Below are 24,438 nucleotides of genomic sequence, written 5' to 3' on the forward strand. Positions count from 1 at the left end.
TTAAATTTTGCATAGCATTTTTCATACATCCTTCCAAAGTGAAGGCCAATATCATTGTATCATGTGGGGCAAGATAGCAGCTTTCCCGAGGCTACCTGGAAAAAACCTAACAAGGGAGAGGGATTATATACCTATTATATGGCCTGGGCGTATTATAGCTGGAAGATGCTAGGATTCTCTGTGTTGTGTCTGCAGACCTGCCAATGACTCAGCTTGAGGACTTACAGGGTAATTGACCAATGAATGGCTAGAGCCTGTCTGCTGGATCCGGTCAGTTTCAAATGAAACTGGCCAATAGCATGCATCTGCAGGAAGATCCATTGTTTGCCTGTATATATAAGTTGAGGGTTGGCTCAGTTCCTTGTTGTACCACCTTGGGTCACAGTAAAGGGCTCAGATCACTACTAGTGTCCGTGTCCATCTCTGGACTCAAGGATTTAACAGTCTGGCAGCTGGGCAAGAGACATTTGTAGGCAGTTTGCTATATCATGCCATTCATGTTCCTTGGAGGTCTCCCATCCAAATAACTAGCCAGGGTTTACCCTGCTTAGCTTCCAAGATCAGATGGGATTGGGATTGTCTGAGCTCAGCTCAGGGAACTTTTTGTTCCCAACCAGTTGACTTTGCAGGTCCCTTGATTTTTTTTCTGCTCTGACTTGCTGCTAATTTGCAAAACAACAACAAAACAACAGCAAAAACAAAGCTTTTGCTTTATTATTTATTTTAATTAAATCTGCATATGTAGAACATATATACATTTACTTGTTTATACTATAAAGGAGTCTGGAAATATGGACACAGCTGAGGAAAATACCTGTTTGGCAGAACACGGGAGGGGGCTTTCCTCTTCTTCCTCTAAAAAACAGTTTTTGAAGGAATTTTATTTCAATCAATCAATAAATTTGTAATACTATAGGGGAGTTTTATTTATTGAGCTCATTTCTCTCCCAGCAGCTCATAGTAGTAAACACAGTTCTCCATGCTGCCAGGTTAATCTCACAACGACCCTGAAAAGTAGGCTAGGCTGAGAGAGAACAGCACATGGCAAGTGGTGATTTGAACCCAGGTCTCCCCAGGGCTACCCTCTTACCTTGGGGGGACAGCCATTCCCCGTGGGTAACACATGGTAAAAGGTGATTGCTATTCCCCAGCATTCAGCAATGAAAGACAGACTGGAAACCTCTGCCAAAGGAGATTCCATTTAATATTGATGGATCATTGGTTGTTTTGTTATTAGTGCTCATCACCACATCCCATAGCGATCAGCTAATGTGTCTTTTGAAATTTATTTGATCCATTTATGCCCCTGCTTTGCTCCCTAGCAGTAACTCAAAACACCTTAAGTCATTCAATTCTCTTCCATTTTATTTTCACAACAAACCTGCAAGGTAGGCTAGGCAGAGAGGATGTGATGGGCCCAAAGGCACTCAGCAAAATTCCATGGCATGTTTAGGGATTTGAACCTGGATCTTGCAGATACTAGCCCAGGACTGACCAAACTGTGGCTCTCCGGATGTCGATGGACTACAATTGACACAAGCCCCTGCCAGCATGCTCATGGTAATTGTAGTCCATGGACACCGGGAGAGCCACAGTTTGGCCACCCCTGGCCTAGACCAACACTCTGGTTCCCTGGAATGTCAATCCTTTACATGTGCTGTGGTGGGAGGTATGGAACTGTATGAGGAAAATCGATTTGTATATTATCATCTCAGAACATGAATGGAGCTCAAATGACATACATTGCCGAGTTCTGTTTTTCTTCTCCCTTTACTTTTAAAAACGTTTCTACCCAAAGTAGCATAACCTTTTCAGCCTCAATTACCCCAGTATCTCCAGCCATTCCTACCCATTAACAGTCTTAGTCCTGGATTGCGAGGAAGGCCCTTAAAGAGCCACAGACCACGATGGCAATTCCTCTGGAACGAACCCCCTGTTTCTATAGAGAGCCCTTTGCAACGGGAGTAGCTGCTTTAATGGAAATTAGCAGGAGTCTAGCAGCATCTCAAAACGAATGGAATTTTAAAGACAGACTTGGAAGTCTGAGACCAGCAGTTCAATCTAGTCAGAAACATGTTAAGAAAACCTACATAGCTACAAATGGAATGAGAAGTCAATTTGTTACAACTTATACCATCTTCAGTTTTCCCCCTTTTGATACTTGATTTATGCCAAATTGTTACTCTGGATTGTAAAACAGTTTTTTGTTTAAATTGCACTATATAGGATTGTACAGACTGTGAGATATGAATGAGAACTACTAACAATGGAATTAATAACATGATGAGAGAGAGAGAGAGAGAGAGAGAGAGAGAGAGAGACATTTACTAATGTCAAGGGGCCATGAAATGCAGGAAGCCAAGAGAGAAATATGTAATGTAAAATTCAAACCCAATCTAGCGTAACAGATGTGCAGATAGATTCAGCCCATTTGGTCTGGGTCCAGTGGCACCCTTAAGAAAACCAAGTTAAATAAGGTAGGGTTAGTCAACCTGTGATCCTCCAGATGTTCATGGACTACAATTCCCATGAGCCCCTGCCAGCATTTGCTGGCAGGGGCTCATGGGAATTGTAGTCCATGAACATCTGGAGGACCACAGGTTGACTACCCCTGAAATAAGGTATAAGCTTTCATGTGCATGCACACTTTTCAAGATACTGTGAAACAATTTCCTCAACCATTACATGTTGGGGGGGGTGCGGTGCTAATATCCAGAAAGGGCTAGCTAGAGTCACCCAGTTACTTATGTATCATGACTCTAGCTTGAGCCCTTCCTGGCAATTAACACCCCACCCTCTATCTATACACAAGGGTTGAGGAAATTGTGCTTCACTGTATCTGTAGAATTGTGCATGCACACAAATGCTCATCCCTTGAATCAACCTTCCTTGGTCTTAAAGGTGCTACTTGACTCCAACTTTGTTTAAAGCCCTGTGCAGTATTACTCCAGCCTAAACCTACTGAAATCAACAGCTTTCGACTGAAGTGACTCCTCATAGGATTGTACTCAGGGTTTTCGCAAAGCTGTTAAACTTAGAGAGCTACTTAACCCCTTCCTGGGCAGAGAGTCCTTAAGCTCCTTAAGGCTAATTTCCCTCTGATGGAGTAGGGTCCTAATTCCCTCAAATGGAGAAGAGAATGGTCACCAAACCCCTGGACAGACGCCCAAGGGAATTCTGACTTTTCGACAGCCTCTAGCACCGGTGTGGTGCACTGGTTAAAGAGTGGCAGACTCTAATGTGGAGAACTAGGTTCGATTCCCCACTTCTCCTCCATATGTAGCCAGCTGGGTGACCTTGGCCAGTCACAGTTCTCTTAGAGCTGTTCCCTCAGAGGTCTCTCAGCCCCACCTCCCTCACAGTGTGTGTGTCTGTTGAGGGGAGATGAAGGGAAAGGTATATCTCAGCTGCTCTGAAACCCCTTCCAGTAGTGAAAAGCAAGGTATAAAACTCCTGCCTCATTCCACACCCATTGGATGATGCACTTTCCATGTCCTTTAGAAGCAGCTTTTCCTGCTTCTTACAGCTCTCTCAGAGCTCTCCCTGCCCCACCTACCTCACAGGGCATCTGTTGCGGAGAGAGCAAGGGAAAGACATTGGTAGGCCACTTTGGGGCTCCTTTGGCGGTGAAAAGCAGAGCACAAAACACCAGCTTCTCTTCCCTGAAACTCATCTCTCTTAAGAGAGGCTACCCAGACTATCAGGGAAAGCCAGGGCCATGATGCGCAGGCAGGCAATGTCCACCCACCTCTGAACATCTCTTGCCTCCAGAACCCTCTGGGGCGTCACAAGTCAGCTGGGACTGATGGCAAAAGCAGGCTCAGACTCAAGATCGGAACTTTTTTTCCCGCTGGGGTTAATCGGCTGCATGCACTGATACGTGGAGACCTGCGTCCGCGGGTTCGAGCCCATCTCCCCCACTGAAGTTTCTTCTTCTTCTTTTGGGGGGAGGGGGGCTGCTCCCCGGCCCTGGAGGGCGTTTTCCCGCCGCAAGTCCCGGCCGGGTCGGGCCCGCAGAGCCCGGGGAGGGGGGTGGTGGAGGCGGGGGGCGGTGCCTGCTGCGTCTGTGGCGGGGGGCGCCGCGGTGCGGCCGACCCATCCGCCCGCCTCTCCGCCCTCCTCCCCGCGGCGGGCCCGGCCGCCCCGCCCCTCGGGCCGAGGATATCCCTCCCTCGGCGGCGGCGCGCGCCTCCGGCCGCCCAATGGAGGAGTCGGGGCTGCTGTGCGGGCTGCGGGCGGGATGGGGGCGCAGCGGAGCCGCGGCCGGCCCGGGACCAGCGCTTTGCCAGGCGAGCGGCGGCGGCGGCAAGAGGAGCCGCGAGCCCGAGGTGGAGGAGGACGACGAGGAGGAGGCGGCGGCCGCCGAAGGAGCCGAAGTGGAAGCAGCTCTGGCGGCCTGGGATGAAGCCGGCGGCGGGCGCCTGTGGGGCCAGATAGCGTCCCGCGGAGGAGGCGGCGGCGGAGGACTCGGAGGAGAAGGCGGCGGCTGCTGCTATTGCTGCTGCGGGGAGGAGGCGGCGGAGGACGAGGGCGACGCTGCTGTTGCCGCCGCCGCCGCCGCCTGTGGGGCTTCTGCCGGCGGCAGCGAGTGGCGGCCGGGCCAGCTGGGCAGCGGAGCGGCTGGCCGAGGGATGGCAGCGCCGCCGGGCTACGCGCTCTCCGACCCGGGCTCCAACAGCGAGCGCAGCGCCGACTCGCCTCTGCCCGACGACGACGGCTCCGCCTCGGCCGGCCCCGCCCGCGCCCACTCGGCCAGCCCGGAGTGGGGCGAGGAGCGGTTCCGCGTGGACAGGAAGAAGCTGGAGGCCATGCTCCAAGGTGAGGGACGACGCGGCCGCCCGGGCGCCATCCCCCGCGCCGCAGCCCTTCTCCGGCCGGCCGCCCGCGCCACGCCCCGCCTTGCCTGACTCGGAGCGCGGCTTCCCACGTGGCAGCGGGGAGCGGCCGGCCGACGGGCTCCGACGCGCGCCAAAGGATGGGAGGCAGAAGGGACCCCAAGGGGTCATCTAGTCCAACCCCTTCGACGGTGCGGGGAATTCCCCACTACCCGCCGCGCGCCCCCAGTAAGCCCGCTCTGTGCCCTTAGAGGCCAGCGCTCTCCCTCCGGGGAGTTCGACCCCGCAAATGCGAGTCCTCACGCGGGCTGTTGACGGTGGGGGTGGGGGGAGCCCCCCGCCCGCCCCTTGCCGAAATCGGCGGGACCCTCCTCCTCGCTTGCGCTCTTTCCCCTGGGGTGCGATCCTCTCTGCTTTCAGACGTGCGCTCCCGGTTGCGGGCCAGGCTTTAAAACCCGAAAGCCCCAATAGTTCTCAGGGAGCCCCTGGTTTGGAGCTCGGGAGCTGGGCAGAGCGGAGAGGGTTAGTCTCGCTACAGCCTTGGGTCAATGAGGTCTTCTCGGGAGGGAGAGAGGAGCGGAGGGGCAGGGATTCCTCTTTCTCCCCCGTTTTGGTGCCTCTGACCAAGTGGGCGACCGGCGCACGGAAACATATAGAAAAGCTTGACTGAAACTTGGTTCATGTCAAAAGTGTGAGCCTCAGCCTTGTTCTGCTGCTTCAGCCCAACAGGGCTACCCCTTGAGTCTCCTTCCAGCCAATGACAGCGTGGAGAAGTTAAGGGGTCCCACCCACTTTAAAATCAGAGTCCAGTAGCACTTTTAAGACCAACAAAGATTCATTCAAGATTTATTCTTTGTTGGTCTTAAAGGTGCTACTGGACTCTGAGTTTATTGTGCTACTTCAGACGAACACCATTTGAATCCCTCCTGCCTACTTGTCTTCAGGCTGGCTACCCTCCCCTTTTATGACAGAGGACTGCTAGAAAAGAGAGATTCTAATGCAGTAACACCTTAGCAGCCAAAAGGAGCTGGGTCTCAAAGGTGCTAATGGAGGCTCAAATCTCACGTGCTACTGCGGAGCCTGTCTTCAGGGAAACCACATTCCAGATGTTGTGTGTTGGGAATAGAGTCCTGGGAGTTTTCTTACTACGTCAGGGGCTTCCAAGGGAGTTCAGCAGATGGGGGGCTTCCTCATAGCTGCCCTTGACCGATGGAGTTGGATGGGCAGCTGAAACAAATGTCCAGGGCAGGCTCTCTGCTGAGACTTAGCAATCTCCGTTACTTCAGGGTAGATTCAAATGAGTAGCCGTGTTGGTCTGCAGTAACGGAATAAAATCAGTAGCACCTTTAAGACCAACAAAGATTATTCAAGGCGTGAGCTTTCGACTCTTAAAGGTGTCTTAAAAGTGTCTTAAAGGTGCTACTGGACTCTGATTTTATTCCGTTACTTCAGGACAACAGTGGGGAGCTGGTGGGGTGATAAGATTTTTTTAACCCAGGGTGTCCTTTCTGTTAGATTTCCAATGCAGGGCCGCTTCCTCTGTTCTGGCCTTGGCAGCTGCAGTTGATTTGGTCCTCCTGGGATGCTTCGAGTCTTTATCCTCAGCCAAAAATGCCAGCCAAAACAGATATGCTCGAAATAGGCTTCCCGGCATGCAGCGTTGGCTCTGGATCTCGTGTACAGTTTTCCCTCTCTCCTTCCTCATCCCCAGACTTTTGCATCTTGTGTCCCCCCCCCCCCCCACCACCACATTCGATCCCGGATGTGGATAAACTCTCCGTTCTACAGATGGCAGGACTTTTGTAGCCCTAGGAGTTTTCAGGGGAGGTGCTCCTGTCAGGGTCGGTTTTTGCAGAAGCTAGCATCCCCAGTTCAGAAGGTCGGTACAGAGTATTAAATTAGCCTCTTGTGTGCTTTTATCTAAAGTGTTTTAGTAGTTAACACGGAGGTTAAGTTCTGCCTCACAGCAACTAGGCTGCAGGTCTTAATGAAACATGAACTCCAAGAGAACACCCGAAATGACAGCATAATTGTGCAGGTTGTTGGCTGCGTTAACATTTTCGGAAGGCAAAGAAGTATTTAGCCCGTGTAACACTTCAGGTTAAGCAGCTGCCATCACTACAATGGGAGCATCTCTCTAAAAACTGCGCCCCATTAGTCATTTTCCAAAATCAGATTCTCCAAGTGTCCTTAATCTTATTTTTGATATAAACTGATGCCTTTCCCAAATAAGGTCCATTTCTCAGGGATTTTCAGACAAATTCTCTTTCCCCTTACTCACTTGAAGGATAAAAATCTCCTTCCTACAGTTAAAGGTAAAGGTATCCCCTGTGCAAACACTGAGTCATGTCTGACCCTTGGGGTGACACCCTCCGGGTTTTTCATGGCAGACTCAATACTGGGTGGTTTGCCAGTGCCTTCCCCAGTCATTACCGTTTACCCCCCAGCAAGCTGGGTACTCATTTTACCGACCTCAGAAGGAGGGAAGGCTGAGTCAACCTTGAGGTGGCTGCTGGGATCAAACTCCCAGCCTCATGGGCAGAGCTTCAGACAGCATGTCCGCTGCCTTACCACCGTGCACCACAGTTAAGGAGGCTTTAATCTTGGTTTTCTAATAGTTCTTTGCTCTGGTGGTTTTTTCTTGTATTTTAATCTTAAATTGTGTGAACTTTTTAAAAAATCTGTTAGCCTTCAGCGGCCAAATAACCCCTATGAAATTGACTAATTTTTTTTTGGGGGGGGAGAGGTGCCTTTTTGAAGTCTACAACATTCAAAGTTCTACATAAATCTTTATCTTCCCACTAGATCAAAGCCCGTTCCTAAGGACAGGCTTTGAAGGGCCCCCCCCCCAGGCGCGGGCAGGTGCCCTCCCCCCATTCTCCCGGTGTCCACGAGGGCCTCGCTGCTTGGAGGGCCGAGGGGAAGTCATCCCTGAGTGTCCCCTGCCCTCACCTGGCTCCCGGCTTCCCTGGGGGCCTCCCGTGTGCTATGCCACAGCCCTGCTGGGAGGTCCCAGCAGAAGGCATCCTGGGCTGGCCTCCTCCCCGCCTGGCTCTCGGCTTCCCCAGGGGCCTCCAAGCAGGGCAGTGGTGGCTTTGACGCAGTGGCCCTGCTTGGAGGCCCCAGGGGAAGCCATTCCCGGCTGCTGCTGTCCCCGGCGGGCTCCCATCTCACCAGGTGCCGCACTGCCGTTGTTGCAGGCACCCTTCGCTACTGCTGCTCTGGCCGTTGCTGTTGAGGGCCTTCTGATTGGGCCATCACCTGACTGGTCAGAACAGCTGTCCATCTGGGTGAGGGTCCAATCCGAAGGAACTTTGCGCCTTCCGATTGGCCCCTCACCCGGACTGGTCCTACCCACTTAGCCCTTAGCGGATTATGAAGGAGGAACGATGGAACCCTGGATGTTGCTGAGGGTTTGGGGACTTGTTCTTTTGAGTTGAGCTATTGTTGTCCTCGTGCAAAGTGACACCGCTTTGCTTTTTAAACAGAGGTGATGGAAATTGTGATCTAGATTCTCATTCCTTACACCCCACCCTCCCCAGTGTATGGCTAAAACAGGTATTGAGATCCTTTTTGACCATAGATTATTATGGGACAGGTTTTGCAACTTTTAGAAGCACAGGTATTGCAGGTTTCATAAGCACAAGTCCATAGATGATTGCGGGACAGGTATTGCAAGTTTTAGAAATACAGGTATTGAAGGTTTTAGGAGCACAAGGAAATCCTTTTTGCCCAAAGATGATTGTGGGTCCAGAAAGGCACGCGTGTCAGTAACACTTTCATACAAGGAGGGAAAACTGCTTCTGCTTGCATCTTGAAAGTGCCTGTAGTTCCCTGTTGCAAGGGAATGCTGGGATTGGCTTTCAAGTTGTGATTTAGCTTGTCTCCTATTCCCCTTCTTCTGCTGTGAAATCTCCACTGATGAGCTTCTCAGGTACTCAGAGCCATGCACAGGATCATTCTTTCAATGCCATTATATGAATGCTAGAAATTAAGCTCATTTTATATCTGAATAAAATGAGCTGTAGGCTAGTGTCCCCGGGGAAGGCTTCGCAGGGTGAAGGCTTCCCAGGGGCTGGGGCACTTGCGGCCACCAGGGCACGACCCGGGGCGTTCTCCCAGCTGAAACTTGTGTTTCGAATTCTACTCCTCCTGCTGAAAGTTCTGTAAGCAGTTTTTGACCAATTTACAGGGAGTATCTTATAAAGCATGTACAAAATTTATTTATAGTTCAGTTCCTAACCTGCCACTCCCACACAATAAAATCCTATAAAATAATTGTAAAACCCATTAATTGTAAAAACCCATTAAAACCTACCCAGACAGCAACAGAAATTTCCTCTCCCCAGCTCAACGGACTTCTTAAAAAACTACCTTTGGAGGGCAACCACACTGGTAGCCTGGTGACCCGGCTAGCTCAGGGAGGGGACAAGATCTTACTTGCCCTGGGCCTGAATGGAAGACCTAGTGGAAGAGTCCTGTTTTGCAGGTCCTGCGGAAGTGGGAAAGTTCCATTAGGGCTCTCAGCTGTCTCAGGAGATCATTCTTCCAGGTTGGGGCCAGGACTCAAAAGGCCCTGGCTCGGGTCAAGGCCATATTGGGATTTTATATTATTTTGTATATATTATATTGTTTTATATTATAAAGAATTCAGCACATGCAGTTATCTTACTTATTGAGCTTTTAATGGTCCTTTATGTTTTTTGATGGATGCAGAGTTTGGTTTACAAACCTGTCCTTTGAACAAGGCAGCCGGTTTCATTTTCAGGGTGCATCTCTGAATGTCAGATTTTGAGGGAACGCAGAGTTTTCTCCTTCATGGCAGTTTGCAGACTTCCTGGAAATGTCTGGCTGGCCACCGTTGTAAACAGGATGCTGGACTGGATGGGTCTGTGGTCTGATCTATCAGGGTTAATCTTGTGTTGTATCTTGAGACCAAATCCTAGACTTTATTGTTGAATATATGCAGAATACCTGATCTCACAGTTTCCATTTTGGTTCCATTATATCCAGGTTGGTTTAGTGGTTAAGTGTGGCGGCTTCTAATCTGGAGAGCTGGGTTTGATTCCCCGCTCATCCACATGCAGATGGCTGTGTGACCTTGGACTTGTCACAGCCGTGAGAGCCCTGTTCTGACTGAGAAGTCCTGTCAGAGCTCTCTCAGCCTCACCTACCTCACAGAGTAGCTGATGGGGGGAGAGGAAGGGAAGGCAAATGCAAGCTACCTTGAGACTCCTTAGAGCAGGGGTAGGCAAACTGTGGCCCTCCAGATATCCGTGGACTACAATTCCCATGAGCCCCTGCCAGCGACCGCCATTCTTAACTACTCCACCAAGCTGGCTCTCTTGGTGTAGAACAGGGGTAGTCAAACTGTGGCCCTCCAGATGTCCATGGACTACAATTCCCATGAGCCCCTGCCAACAAATGCTGGCAGGGGCTCATGGGAATTGTAGTCCATGGACATCTGGAGGGCCACAGTTTGCCCACCCCTGCCTTAGAGCAACAAACAGCAGGGTATAAAAATCAACTCTTCTTCTTGCCCTGCAAAGAATCTTCAGAACCAAGTTTATTTATTTATTTATTGTATTTATACAATTTATACAAAAGTTGTTGGAAGTGTAGCTTTTACAACATATACAGGGTTAACTTTTAAAAACTCAGAACATTGAAAGTTATCAGTCTGCTGGATCTCTTTTTATTAAATCTATGTGAGCCCATAATTGGAAAACGTCTGGTCCAGCCTCTCTCCTTCTAGGAATATTTTATAGGTTTGGGACTTCTCTTCAGTCCCCATACTAGGCAACTGTTTTGGGTTGCAGATCCATCTATTTTTTTAAAAAGCAGTTTTATTAAACTACTGTTTGAAAATGGTACTTAATGTTTGTGGAAACACGGAAGGCTGTGTTGGCCTTGTGTGGTGGTTTTTCCTACCTTGTGCATGTTTAAATCCAAAAACATTGCTTTTGATCATTTGAGTGAGTTGCGGGTTAGTAGGAAAACAGTAGGTGTAACTGACTATAAAGTTTGGAATTCGCTCCAGATTAGATTCAGTCTCCTGGGGGTAGGTTAATCTTTAAGCAGCTAATATTTTGCTTTGCTGGTGGAGGGTTTTTGGAATGCAGCGGACATCAGGGTTTTTTTTTTTTTTTTTTTTTTTGCAACTGCTGTAATGTAATAATTGGAAGATGCTTTTAAAGACCGGAAGGGTGCGCTAAAGAGTTTTGGGCGCACATACTCAATGCTAACAGGCAAACAGTGGAGCAGGATTCGTAACCTAGGGTAGATACTACCACGTAGTTTGCTGCTAAATGGCTTACTTAGGAATGTGGTAGACATTTCCTTATCACCTGGGATGAAGATAGCCAACCCAGGTAATTTTGCCAGACATCTATAAAATCTGTTTGCCCTTGGCAGGTTGAAGCAAGGCACTTGGCTGTCCAAGTATGATAGGTCATCCATTACAGTTGGTCATCTGGTAGCCTACATCATTTTGGGCATGTGCATACTTTGGCTAACAGCCGTTCTATTGGTGGTTGTCTGTACCCACCCTCAGGTGAGTATAGCTTTGGTGATGCTGAATAGCCTTCCAGTCCGTACAGGATATATGAGTTCAACTGTTGTTGCTAAAGGTTCTTCGCCTACTTTCTGGGCAAGGGTAATGCAGCCCCACTGCATGTGTGGCGTTTTGGATTTGGCACCCCTTCATTCTCCCGGTTTGACCGCTTTTCTTATAGCTCCTCTTGGCCGTTCCTTTGTTTTTGCACCAGACCGTTGCCAAGGAAGAGGGCCAATGGAAATAACCAGTGTAAATCAAAGTTTTCCATTGATTATTTAACTACTTCCAAAATAAAAGTTCATAGCGGTGGCTTGCTAGAATGATAACAGCCAGATTGAATCAAAACTTAATGGTCCTGTAGATCACCTCCGAGGGGCCACGGTAGGTTTTTAAAATATTTCTAAAACAGTAAAAATATTAATGATGCTCTCCTTTTATACAGTTTGAGAACTTAAAAGTTCATGACCTGTATCCATGCCAGATTTTTGTGGACAGGCATGGAGTGGAACGCATGCTAATGTGATGCCGTTTCTCACTGTTCATTCAGCTCTAGCCTGGCCCCCCTGTGAGGCAGCCAATGTTGACAGATCACTAGACCTGGCCCTTTGGCCAGTTTTGTGTAGTGGTTAGGAGTGCGGACTTCTAATCTGGTGAGCCGGGTTCGATTCTGCACTCCCCCACATGCAGCCAGCTTGGTGACCTTGGGCTCACCACAGCACTGGTAAAACTGTTCTGACCGAGGAGTGACATCAGGGCTCTCTCAGCCTCACCCACCTCACAGGGTGTCTGTTGTGGGGAGAGGAAAGGGAAGGCGACCGTAAGCCACTTTGAGACTCCTTCGGATAGAGAAAAGCGGCATATAAGAACCAACTCTTCTCCTTCCTTCCTTCCTTCCTTCCTTCCTTCCTTCCTTCCTTCCTTCCTTCCTTCCTTCCTTCCTTCCTTCCTTCCTTCCTTCCTTCCTTCCTTCCTTCCTTCCTCCCTCCCTCCCTCCCTCCCTCCCTCCCTCCCTCCCTCCCTCCCTTCAGGCTGCTGCCATCCTGTGAACCCTGCCTTGTGGACGATCCCGTGGAATTTGCTTTCTGCAAAGGACTGGGCTGTCCACAGGAAAGGAGGACTGCCAATCTCCATCTGGGGTCTGGAAATCTCCCAGAATCTCAGCTGACCTCCGGACCATAAAGATCTATTCCTCCAATGCCCACTTGGAAAGGTGGACTTTGCGGCCGACGTCCTTCCCTCTCCCAAATTCCAGCCTTCCCCCCCACCTCTACAGGAATTTCCCAGGCCAGAGTTGGCAACGAAGAGTTGCTGAATGATAGGACTTGTCCCAGCTGTGGTCTTAGTTCATGATCAACACAGCAAATGCAATAGTCGTTTCGATCAAAGAAGCAAAGTCTAAACCACTTAACAGCTACGCATTGTTGGAACATGACATTCTACTGTGCTTTTGCAAGGGGGGAGGGATGACAAAGGGTCCAGTTAGGCTTTATTTCTATATAAGAACAGGGGGGAGTAACTTCCGTGACACAGAGGATTTTATTGCAGGTATGTTGTTAACTGCTGGGCCACGATTGACTTGAATAACTGCCTGATGGAATGCACTTTAGCTAATCTGATTTGTGTATCAGTTCGTGAATGTGACGGATTCCAAGCTGCAGGGGGCATATTGGCATTCATTGCAGACTAGTGCTGATAATTCAGGTGTTGATAGGAGAGAAACTTGGAGTAAGTAGTTGGGTCTGCTGGGAAGTCTTGCAACATCGATATAGAAATGTTGAGTTTTAACATAGGCTGGGTTTGCGCTGCTAGATCTGTGGCCAAGCTGGCTTACCTGAGGGCTGGTGACTAAAAGGGTCGTACTGGGAGGCTAAATACAGTCTGGGTGTCATGCCTTGCTCATCCCAGTGGTTGAACTAGAGATCTGCTGTGAAGAGCACAGCGTAGGTGCCTTTTTACTATTGCATTTGTGTTCTGCTGCTGATTTGCTACTTTGCTGCTAGACTTTTCCCCAGCCACTGCAAGGTTGGAGGTTTTACTAGAAGCACTCTGCTAAACTGGCATTGGCAGATGCACCATTAATTTACTGCAGCTAGCTTGCTTGGAAAAGCTGGTGAGATAGTTACCGACTGCAGTGTTAAACTTGTGCTTAAATCTGTGAAAGTAATATTTTTGTTAGCTTTCCTGCATGTCTTTTTTTAAAGTGTATCTGTGACCTTGTGGTCACAAAGGGGGAGAGAACACTAATCATATTCTTATTTATGAATTATTTTTTGCTTGCCACAGCTGGCTAAGAGGTACAAGGTAAGCACCAGGTGATGTCTGATCCTTGGGGTGACGCCCTCTAGCGTTTTAATGGCAGACTCAATACAGGGTGGTTTGCCAGTGCCTTCCCCAGTCATTACTGTTTACCCCCCAGCAAGCTGGGTACTCATTTTACCGACCTCGGAAGGATGGAAGGCTGAGTCAACCTTGAGCCTGCTGCTGGGATTGAACTCCCAGCCTCATGGGCAGAGATTCAGACTGCATTTCTGCTGCCTTACCACTCTGAGCCACAAGAGGCTCTTGCTAGCAGGTGGCAATTTAGCAGGACCCCTGGTGGAATACTTCCTTCTGGGTGCATGTAGTTGCCCTGTCAAAGTGAAGGCTCCTTTGGTGAGCTTTTGTTCAGTGCAAAGGGCAAAGAGTTAGTTTTATTATACCCTGCTTTTCACTACCCTGAGGAGTCCCAAGCAGATTACAAACACACACACAACAAACACGCTGGGAGGTGGGTGGTACTGAGAGAGCTCAAAGAGAATTGCTGTGCTCTAAGAGAACTGTGTCTAAGCCAATATCACCCAGCTGGCTGCATATGGAGGAGACGGGAATTGAACTTGGTTCTCCAGATTAGAGCCTTCCACTCTTCAACCACTAGACCACACTGCCCCCCAGGGACAAAGGAATGATTGTAATTAACCCTCCAGCATTCAGGCAGGGATGAACCATCAGTAATCATGCTCAGTGTGGTTAAGAGCAACAGCCTTTAATCTAGTGATTTGAGCTTGACTCCCTGCTTCTCCACATGCAGCCAACTGGGTGACCTTGGGCCAGTTGCTGTTCTGTCCTCAGGCTGGCAATTATTCTCCAGGGTCTCATACAGATGTCTCATGCATCATGTTCTACCTGATCCTTCTAGCTGCACGTGCCGGGAATTGAACCTGGGACCTTCTGCATTGCAAACAGGTGCTCTACCACTGAGCCATGGTCCCATCTACAGGACCAGGATGAGGAACTTTGCATCTGTGCAGTAGCCACTGCAGCTGCTGTTGTCCAGCCCAAGAGTTGGGTCAGCCTATTTAGTGGGGAAGCAGCCATATCCATGGGTGTTCCAGTTATTAAGTTGCTTTTTACTGCTTTTTGCTACCTGAAGGAGTGAGTCCCAAAGTGGCTTCCAATCTCCTTCCTCTCCCCCACGATGGACAACTTGTGAGGTATGTGGGGCTGAGAGAGCTCTGACAGGACTGCTGTGTGAGAACAGCTCTACCAGGACTGTGACTAGCCCATGATGTGGCTGCACATGGGGGAGTGTCAAAATGGCTTACAATCACCTTCCCTTCCTCTCTCCACAACAGACACCCTCTGAGGTAGGTGTGGTTGAGAGAGCTCTGGGAGAAATGGGACTGACCCAAGGCCACCCAACTGGCTGCCTGTAGAGGAGGAGTGGAGAATCAAACCAGGTTCTCCATATAATGGTCTTAACCACCACACCACGGTCGCTGTCCTGTGTAAAGCTTGTATAAACCACTCCACCCTGCTGGCTCACGTGAATGAAGCATCAAATTGTTCATCCTCTTGTTGAGCCAGTGCAGGGAGGCACCTCCTTCCAGAAATCCAGCACTGCCTAGATGGCATTGCCTGCTTTTTTTGCCTCCTTTTGAGAAGTGATTGCAGGAGGTTTTTGCGAAATTAGCCACAATTATGGGCGGACACTGGAGACATACATGCTCAGCTTTTTCTTCCTTTGACTTGTGTGTTCCTTAAAGATGGGAAGTGGTGGCTGATGGCTGCGGAAGATCTGGTGATGGTGTGGTGAGTCAGACAAATGTGCAAGAGGTCATAATCACCATCCAGCGGCTCATCAGACAATTGACTTGCTGGCTGCCCAGCTGATTGGCTGCTTGAGCATACCAGATTATGATGCGTTTTGACTTGCTCAGTTTCAGCCGGGCTGAGATTAGGGATAACCTGATTTGGAGAGCCCAGGCTAGTCTGGTCTTCTCAGGTCTTGGATGCTAAGCAGGGGCTGGCTGGCCCAGGCTACTTCTTGAAGGGAGAAGAGCACCAAGGAAGTCCAGGGCTGTGATGCCCAGGCTGGCCATGGCAAACCACCTCTGTTCATCTCTTGCCTTGAAAACCCTACTGGATTGCTGTGAGACAGTTGCAGTTTGATGGCACTTCCCTCCACCACCACCAGTTTTGGGAATGGACTCCAGGGGACGTAAGACAATTGGGAGGTAGGACATCAATGGAGAGTCTGTCCCATTGGATAGAATGGAATGGATGGGGGCACCCTTTTCACAACCCCTCAGAGTGGACCCCGTGGTCTAATCATTGTAAATTTCAGAGGGGGGGGGGTCAGAAGAGAACCTCCTGGAGCTACCCTGAATGTTTGGGGGCTGTAAGTGGAACCCCCAGGCCCCAGGAAAGGCAGAAATGCTGGAATTCCCATTGAAGTCAATGGCTCCATTGATTTTAATGGGTTCTGGATTGAGCCTCTGGTGCACAAGCCTGGTTGGAAGAGACATCCTGGGTCATCTAGTCCAACCCCCATAGGATGCCAATCTCTTCTGTGTAGGCAGGCAGCGTTCCATACTAATTGCCTGATATTACTTTGCTGTTAAGGGGGGAGGGGGTTATTGCCTAAATCGCTTGAAGCCCTCCTGGTAGAGCCTTAGTCAAGCACACTAATTGTGTTTCAAGCTAGAGGAAGAACACTTGGTTTTAATCTCTGCTTTCCACTACCCGAAGGAGTCTCAAAGCGGCTCACAATCACCTTCCCTTCCTCTCCTCACAACAGATGCCCTATGAGGTAGGTGGGGCTGAGAGAGCTCGCACAGCACTGTGCCTAGGCCAAGGTCACCCAACTTGGCTGCATGTGGAGGAGCGGGGAATCAAACCCGGGTCTCCAGATTAGACGCCCCCACTCTTAACTACTCCACCAAGCTGGCTCTCTAGGAACTTGCATCAGATAATGGCCCCTCTCTGAAGGCAAAGGGCAAGTGAAGTTAGTTTGGAGGTTTCCAAAGCAAATGCGAATATGATGGGTGGGTGAATGTGCCAGTGGCATCCTGAAGCCAAAGTGAGCATCTTTCCATCTTCCGTTTCTGGGAATGACTTTCTTGCAAAATCCCCTGGCCTTTCATTCTGCCTGCCCCTGCAACTCTCATTGTTTTGAGTATCGTGATAAAAGGTCCCTCTGTGGTTTCCACGGCTTTTAAAAGTTTCTGGCGGTTGCAATTGAAATCAATTAAGTTCTGGCTTCTCTGGACCGGGTAGGTGTGCAAAGCAGGAAGCAAATTCTTTCCTATGTAAATAATTCTTGGTGTAGCAATAAAACCTCCGCAAGGAGCCAAGTCCTTTTAATGTAGCTCTTAGTCAAACCAAAACGCTGAAGTTTCAGGTCAGCAGTTGGGATTTTGCAGTAACGGGACCTCTTTAATAGCATTTACATTTGGCGTTTCATGTGTGCACGAGCAGGAAAGGTTTCAGTTACTTTCAGAGATTTCCCATGCCAAATTTGCTGATTAGACTTTCCTACAGAAACATAAATATACAAAGTAGATTTGTGGGACCTGTAGTTTTTTGTTTTTTTCTTTAATGCCTCTTGCATTCCATTGTTAACTATTGTAATAATACCACTTCCAGGCGTTTCAGTGTTTCTTTAATAGTGTAACAGGCTATCTTGGTTTGGCATGAATTTGTTTTGGGGCTCAATATTGCTGGCTTGCACATTCCTTTTGGTTCCATTATAATCTTTACCTATCCTTGGAAAATATGTCTTGTCAAGGGCTTAGTTTGGACAGCCTGATTTAAGGCCTGTCTGGCAAATAAACATGCCCCTCTGTAATTCTAAAGCAGAAGGAAAACCATTAAACCCATACATATTTCAATTTTAGGGGACGAGTACCATTAAACCCATACATTTTTCAATTTTAGGGGATGAGTAGAAGGGACGGTGGACGCTGTGCATACTTTGCCCCCCCAAAAATGCAAGTTTGGATCCAGTGTCGATAATTTGGGGGTAACAAGCCTATCATTTGCATAGGTTGCCCCCCTACTTTGACTTTCCCCCAGAAACCGTTTTTGTGTAATGAGCCAGCATTTTAGAGGAATTGAGGGGAGCGGGGAGGAAGTCAGTGGAGGTTGTAACTAAGCCAGCCAGGAGGGTGGCATGCAAATAGCTGTTGGAGAGGGAGGCTCCCAAATATCATGTCTACATGGGATGGGATCCTAACCAAAGCCTTCTGCAGTTGTTTCAGTTTTGGTCCCCTGTCGATCGCTAGTTGCAAAAAGCAAAAACAACTCTCACACTCAAATGCAGGATATTTGTATTCTGTTAAGTCTCAGCTGACTTAGGGCCACCCCATAGGGTCTTCAAGGCAAGCGACATTCAGAGGCAGCTTGAGGTTGCCTGCCGCCACGTCCCAGCCCTGGTAGTCATTGGAGGTCTCCCATCCAAATACTAACCAGGGCCGACCCTGCTTAGCTTCCGAGATCTCACGAAATCGGGCTGGGCAAAGGTTATCAGAATCAGTACAACGGTTTGTGTGTCGTCCCAGGGCTTGTTGTATTTCTTTTCTGCATCTCTTTCACCTGCTGAGAATGAGAACTTTTGCTGTTCTCTTACCTGTTCCGATTGAGGCCATTTATTCAGCCAGGCTCCCTTGTTCTGAATGACAGTTTCTTGTTCAGATTCCTGAATGTACTTTCCTGTGCTTTAGATTGACTGTTGCTTCCCTCAGCAGTTCTTTCCTTTGACTTGAAGCACAAGGGAAGAATCTGTGCATGCTAGCGCTGAGGTTCAGTGCCTTGTAGGCGCATGTGCTAAAGTCCCCTCAAATTAATTCCTGACGGCCTCATTGCTAGCAGTAAGCGGGGATATCGGACCACCTAATCAGTTTATCCTGTGATTTGGGCCATGTTGTTCTCTTGGTAAGTTCCTTGCAGCTATTGTATCTAGTGCGGGGGTAGTCAAACTGTGGCCCCCCAGATGTCCATAGACTACAATTCTCATGAGCCCCTGCCCGCATTTGTTGGCAGGGACTCATGGGAATTGTAGTCCATGGACATCTGGAGGGCCGCAGTTTGACTACCCCTGATCTAGCGGTTTCCCTATGCAAATCTAAAATCTGTGATTCATGGGTGTGTCCAGGGGGAGGGGAGTTAAATTTCTGGGAGGCTGTCCACAAGGGAAAGTGCTGGGAGTGGGCAGCACAGTGATAAACCGGTGTGTGTGTATTTGGGGGAGGGGGCACACTATCATATGCCTATGTTTAAAACAAGTAGAATTCTTGGAAATCAGGCAAACTTGCTAGGTCTTCCTAAGAGAGCCAGTTTGGTGTAGTGGTTAGGAGTGCGGACTTCTAATCTGGCATGCCGGGTTCGATTCTGCACTCCCCCACATGCAACCAGCTGGGTGACCTTGGGCTCGCCACGGCACTGAAAACTGTTCTGACTGAGAAGTGATATTAGAGCTTTCTCAGCCTCACCCACCCCACAGGGTGTCTGTTGTGGGGAGATGAATGGGAAGGCGACTGTAAGCCGCTTTGAGACTCCTTCGGGTAGGGAAAAGCGGCATATAAGAACCAACTCTTCTTCTTCTTCTAATTCCAGAATCAAATGAAGGGGAAATTCAGTCTGTGGAAGGAAGAACCTGGCATTTGTAGCAGATGTTTTTTGTCCTTTGCTATAGGGTTTCTTTAGATCCCTGTTGTCTGAGAGCTTCTAGCTGTGGTGTGCTTCTTTCCCCCCTCCCCTAAGGCGAAGAGTTAGCTAGTTGCCTTCAGTTTCCTTTTTCTTTGCAGAGGCTGCAAAGTTAACAGAATATATTTCGACTTCATCTTTCTTGCCGGCACGTCGCTTATTCGACTTCTGTGAGCATCATACGATCCCCCTCAAAACCTATTCAAACTTGGCGTCTTTGAGTAATAATGAAATCTTCAGACCCAATTAAACGAGTTTAGGTTGTTGATTGCAGCACTGCGCATTAGTGGCAATGGTCATTGAAGCAATATTAATTTAGTCAATTCAGCCAATCCGATCCGATTCAGGCAATCAGAAGCCCTGTGGGTAAGAACCCCGCGTTTCCCCCCTTCCCAACTCATTGTTGCAAAACTTTCAGGTTACAAAACTTACAGGTTGTCTTCTAATAAGTGTTGTAACTTATTTTGCTTAATTTGCTGGTGGCTTTGATTCGGTATCTGTGTTTGTGTTTTTAATCACTAGGGTTTATTTTTTCCCCCCCTGTGTGTAGGGCTTCCCGTGAACCTCAGGCACACTATGCATTTTTTTTCTCTTGCCGATTATTTTGTTAAGTCTTTGTAAAAGTGTTCGGGTGACAGAGCCTACACATGACAATGTCTTTTCAGAACTCAAAGGCACAATTCTGCAAATGTCTTTTATAACTGACATCAATTGAAAGGGACCTGATCTTCCTGCACAAAAGGAATAGGGGCTCTCCTCAGGTTTTATAGGACGCCTTCCTGGAAAATGTTATACTAAGTATCCTTTGGTTTCGTTTTGGGAATACCTTTGCAAAAGTTGCCGCCTGGATCCCTTGTCTTAGTCACAGATGCGTAGTTAACAACGCATGCCTGTCTCTGGCAACTGCCAGCATGGTTTTCTGGGGAGTCCTGCAGTTTGCAACTGTCCAGAAACGTACCATTAACAAAACAATGTTACATCTCACGTTTCATCATTTTTCGTTTGAGGTGAGCTTTCTAACCTGCACTTTGAAGTCCTCTTTGCTTTCCTTTAAGCTTTTCATCCACAAGGATTCTTCTTGTTTTTCTGACCTGGCTCTAATCTGGTAGAACTCTCTGCCTGAGGACATCTGGGATCTTAAACCATTCCGGAGGACCTGCAAAACCGAGCTGTTCCGCCAGGCCTACGGTTGAGGCCAGGAAATGACATCATGAGATGCTGGCTTCCCTGCTTGAAACATCCCCCAATAGGAACCCCTCCAAACTCTGATCAGTCCCCATAGGGAGACAAATAATAAGATGCGTTTTTTTAACAAAAGATTTATTATTTTATGTTTACTATATGTATTGTTTATAACTGTTTTTAACTGTCCTGAGCTAATAGGGATGGGGTGGTGTGCAAATACAATATTTATTTATTGTTCCTTTAGGAAATAAACATTAACAAAGTTTTACAGAGGTCCCTACAAAGTAGCCTCAGTCAGCTTGAACACTGACTTGGATCCTATTAAACTTCCTTATCCTTTATTAAGTGTGGCTTAGTAGTTAAGAGTGGTTAACCAATAACCAGGTTTGATTCCCTGCTCCTCTTCCACGTTCAGCTGGGTGATGTGCACAGGGCGCTCAGAGCTCTCTCGGCCTCACCTACCTCACAGGATGTCTGTTGGGAGAGGAAGGGAAGGGAATTGTAAGCCACTTTGAGACTCCTTCAGGTAGTAAACAGGAGGATACAAAAAATGGACTCTTCTCATTTCTCACTCTACATGGCAACTTGTGGCTGTGCATGTATGCAATTTAGTTCTACACTGAGAGCTGGAGGGCAACTGCTAGGAGGAATGATAGTTGAACACCATACAGTTGCATTAGAGCTGAACTAACTTCTGATGTGTGATCCTTCTAGTTACAGAGCAGGATTTCTCCCTCAGTCTCTAGTTTTGCTCCTGTAATAAGCATGGGCATGGCTAGCTGGCTTTTGTTGTCCCGGTTTTGAGTTTAATTCCTTTGACTCCACCAGCCCTTTGGCTCAAGGTGGCTCATTAGAATGGAGCTGGGAAATGCCATCTAGTCATTCTTTCTGGTTTGCAGGATGATTGTGACAGGCTGGAAAACTGAGCTAAAAGGAATGAAATGAATTTCAATGCTGATAAATGTAAAGCTCCACATTTAGGTAGAAAAAATCCAATGCATCTTGGCAGTAGTATGTGGGAAAAGGGTTCTTAGTAGACCATACTCTGAATATGAGTCAGCAGTGTGATTCGGTGGCTAAAAAGGCAAATGGGATTTTGGGGCTGTATCAAATGAAGTAGTGTCCAGATTGTGTGATGGTAATGGTACCGCTTCACTCTGCTCTGGTTAGACATCATTTAAAATACTGTGTCCAGTTTTGGGTATCACGATTGAAGAAGGATGTAGATAAACTGGAGCGAATCCAGAGGAGGGAGGACCATGAAAATAGTGAGGGGCTTGGAGACCAAGATGTATCAAGAAAGGTTGAGGAAGCTTGGTCTGTTTAGCCTGGAGAGGAGACAATTAAAACATGATATGATAGGAATCTTCAAATACTTGAAGGGCTGTCACATAGAGCAGTGGTCCCCAACACCTGGTCCGCGGCAAGAGCTTAGGCAGCGGACCACGGCTCCTTCTCCCCGCCCCGCCCCCACAGCGAGAAGCTTGCCAGGCTGCGAGCAAATTGGCCGCCAAAACGGTCAATTAGCTTGCGGCACAGCAAGCTTCTTGCTGCGGGAGGGGGGGTGAGAGGGAAGGGCGTCCGCTGGCATGCCGGCGGCACAAACGTACATGCACGGACCTGCCGCACATGAGCTTTTTTGCCCAACCAGGGCGCAAATGCTCACGTGGCAGTTTCATGCATGTGCCCATGCACAGAGCCGTTGTGCATGCACGTTTGCACCCCCCGCCGGGAGTGCAAACGCGCACGCACAGCAGGTCCGCACATACGTGTTTGTGTGGGGCTGCCGCGCATGCACAGGGCCCCAGGTTGCCCTCTCCCCCCACCCCTTGGCAACGGACCACAACCTGAAAAAGGTTGCGGACTGCTGACATAGAGGATAGAGCAGAGTTGTTTTCTGTTGCCTCAGAGTGTTGGACCAGAACCAATGGGATGAAATGAATTGGGCTTAACATCCAGAAGAAGTTCTTGACAGTTAGCGAGGTTCCTCAGTAGAACAGTGGTGGGTTCTCCTTCCTTAGAGGTTTATAAGCAGAGGCTGAATAGGGACCTCACAGAAATGCTGGCTCTGTGAACTTAGGCAGATTGTGAGTGGGTAGGCAGAAGGGACTGTGTCCGTGCTTGGCTCTTGTGGCCTTTTCTTGCATGCCCAGGGAAATGCCAATCGCCACTTTGGGGTTGGGAGGCGACATTCCTCGAGGCCAGACTGGCCAGGGATTCTGGTTGTGTGTGTGTTTGGAGGGGGGAGCATCATCTGAGCATGGAATTGGGTTCACTGTGGGTGGGCAGGTAGTTAGACTAGAAGACCCTGCTGGTCCCTTCCAACTCTATGATTCTATGAAATCTGCCTATCAACGAACACAGCACAGCTTGTTTAAAGGGAGGTATATTCCGTGGCTACTCTTCCTTCTGCAGAGCTAACGGATACTTAGCTGAATCTAAAATAAGAGTCCCATAATTATGGCTTCTGTAAGAGCAATGAGCTGTCCTTCAGCTCCCATCATTATGCTTGGCGTCAGTTCCCATCAGGATACCCACATTTCAGCAAGCACTGATTGGTTTGAAGCATTCTTCAAGGTTGCTTTCTTTGCCTGGTCTCAGACCAAAAATGTGGGCCCTTCTCTGAGTTAACCAGGGTGCAAGGAGTTGAGGAAACAAGTAATTGTGGAAAGTTTAATATTTCCATATTTCTCTTGACCTCAAGCACTGAGAGATGAAGTCTCACGTATCCTAAAGCAGTGCTTTCTGTGCTTCGAATCCTAGAGTTGGAAGGGGCCATACAGGCTGTCTGGTCCAACATCCTGCTCAGTGCAGGATCAGCCTAAAACATCCACTTGCCAGAGGAGTCCTCCAGCAGAATGTTATCATCTGTCAGGATCCATCTCTTCGCTGTAAAATCTTTCTCTCTCAGTTTTCAAAAAAACCTTCCTTGCCTCTTTGAATTAGTGAGTCTTACTTGCTGTAACCGCGCAACTGGGGAAAATGCAGATACCTGAAATTTGAGTAAATTTTCCTTTAGTATAACATTTCCCAGGAACTCTTGAGGCATTTTCCTTTTCCATTTTGCGATCTGTATCCCCAAAGTGCTCCCAGTTGCTGCGGCCATATTGAATGTGGCCTTCAACTTTGATCTGGATCAGGGGTAGTCAAACTGCGGCCATCCAGATATCCATGGACTACAATTCCCATGAGCCCCTACATCTGCTGGCGGTGGCTCATGGGACTTGTAGTCCTTGGACAACTGGAGGGCCGCAGTTTGACTACCCCTAATCTGGAGGGTCCCAGCTTGCCCAATCCCAGAATCTGAGCAGGGCAGGCTCTGGTTACTACTTGGATGGGAAACCAGGGTTGCTATCCAGAGTCAGGCAATGGTAAACCACTTCTGTTCTGTTTTTGCCTTGTAAGCCATAAGTCATTGCGAAGTGGAAAGTGTCATGTAGTCACCTCTCCAGAGCCTTCCAGAGATTGTCATTGCATCACAGTCGAGCAATTGGAGAGTGGCTGCGCTGGGTTATTGTGCACGTTTCCTTTTGTGGTTTTAGGGGCAAAAAGTGCTGAGCTAGTTTCAGACAAGAGTTTGTGTATACTTCACGTAGATTGTTGATTTGAAACATCTTATGTGGCAGCTGTAGGAAAAATCTTTAAAATATGCAATGTAAAACAAAACGCAAATCTGATCTGGAAGTGAACATTCACTGGCAAAATGTAAAGGACCCGGAGACACAAGCTGGGAATGTCCAGGAGGCTGCTGGGCACAAGATGTGCATTTCCCTAGTAAGCCATATTCCTTCGTGTTTGGCTGCAGGCAGCAAGCATATCACTCCAGGACTGCATTGCATTGCGATAGCTTCATTATCTTTTGGGACGATTTCAAAACCATAAAAAACAACCATTTCATCT

General features: G+C 48.5%; 1 protein-coding gene across 1 annotated transcript in view; it reads left to right on the top strand.

Moving 5' to 3' along the window:
• Positions 1–4,144: 4,144 nt before the first annotated feature.
• BICC1 (BicC family RNA binding protein 1) overlaps positions 4,145–24,438 on the top strand; it is a 152,189-nt gene continuing 131,895 nt past the window's right edge. Inside the window, exon 1 of the mRNA XM_077350640.1 lies at positions 4,145–4,818. Within this exon, the coding sequence (XP_077206755.1) occupies positions 4,203–4,818 (616 nt within the window). The 5' untranslated portion in view covers positions 4,145–4,202. The remainder of the gene's footprint in view (positions 4,819–24,438) is intronic.

Source organism: Paroedura picta, chromosome 8 (assembly GCF_049243985.1).
Source record: "Paroedura picta isolate Pp20150507F chromosome 8, Ppicta_v3.0, whole genome shotgun sequence".
NCBI lineage: Eukaryota > Metazoa > Chordata > Lepidosauria > Squamata > Gekkonidae > Paroedura > Paroedura picta.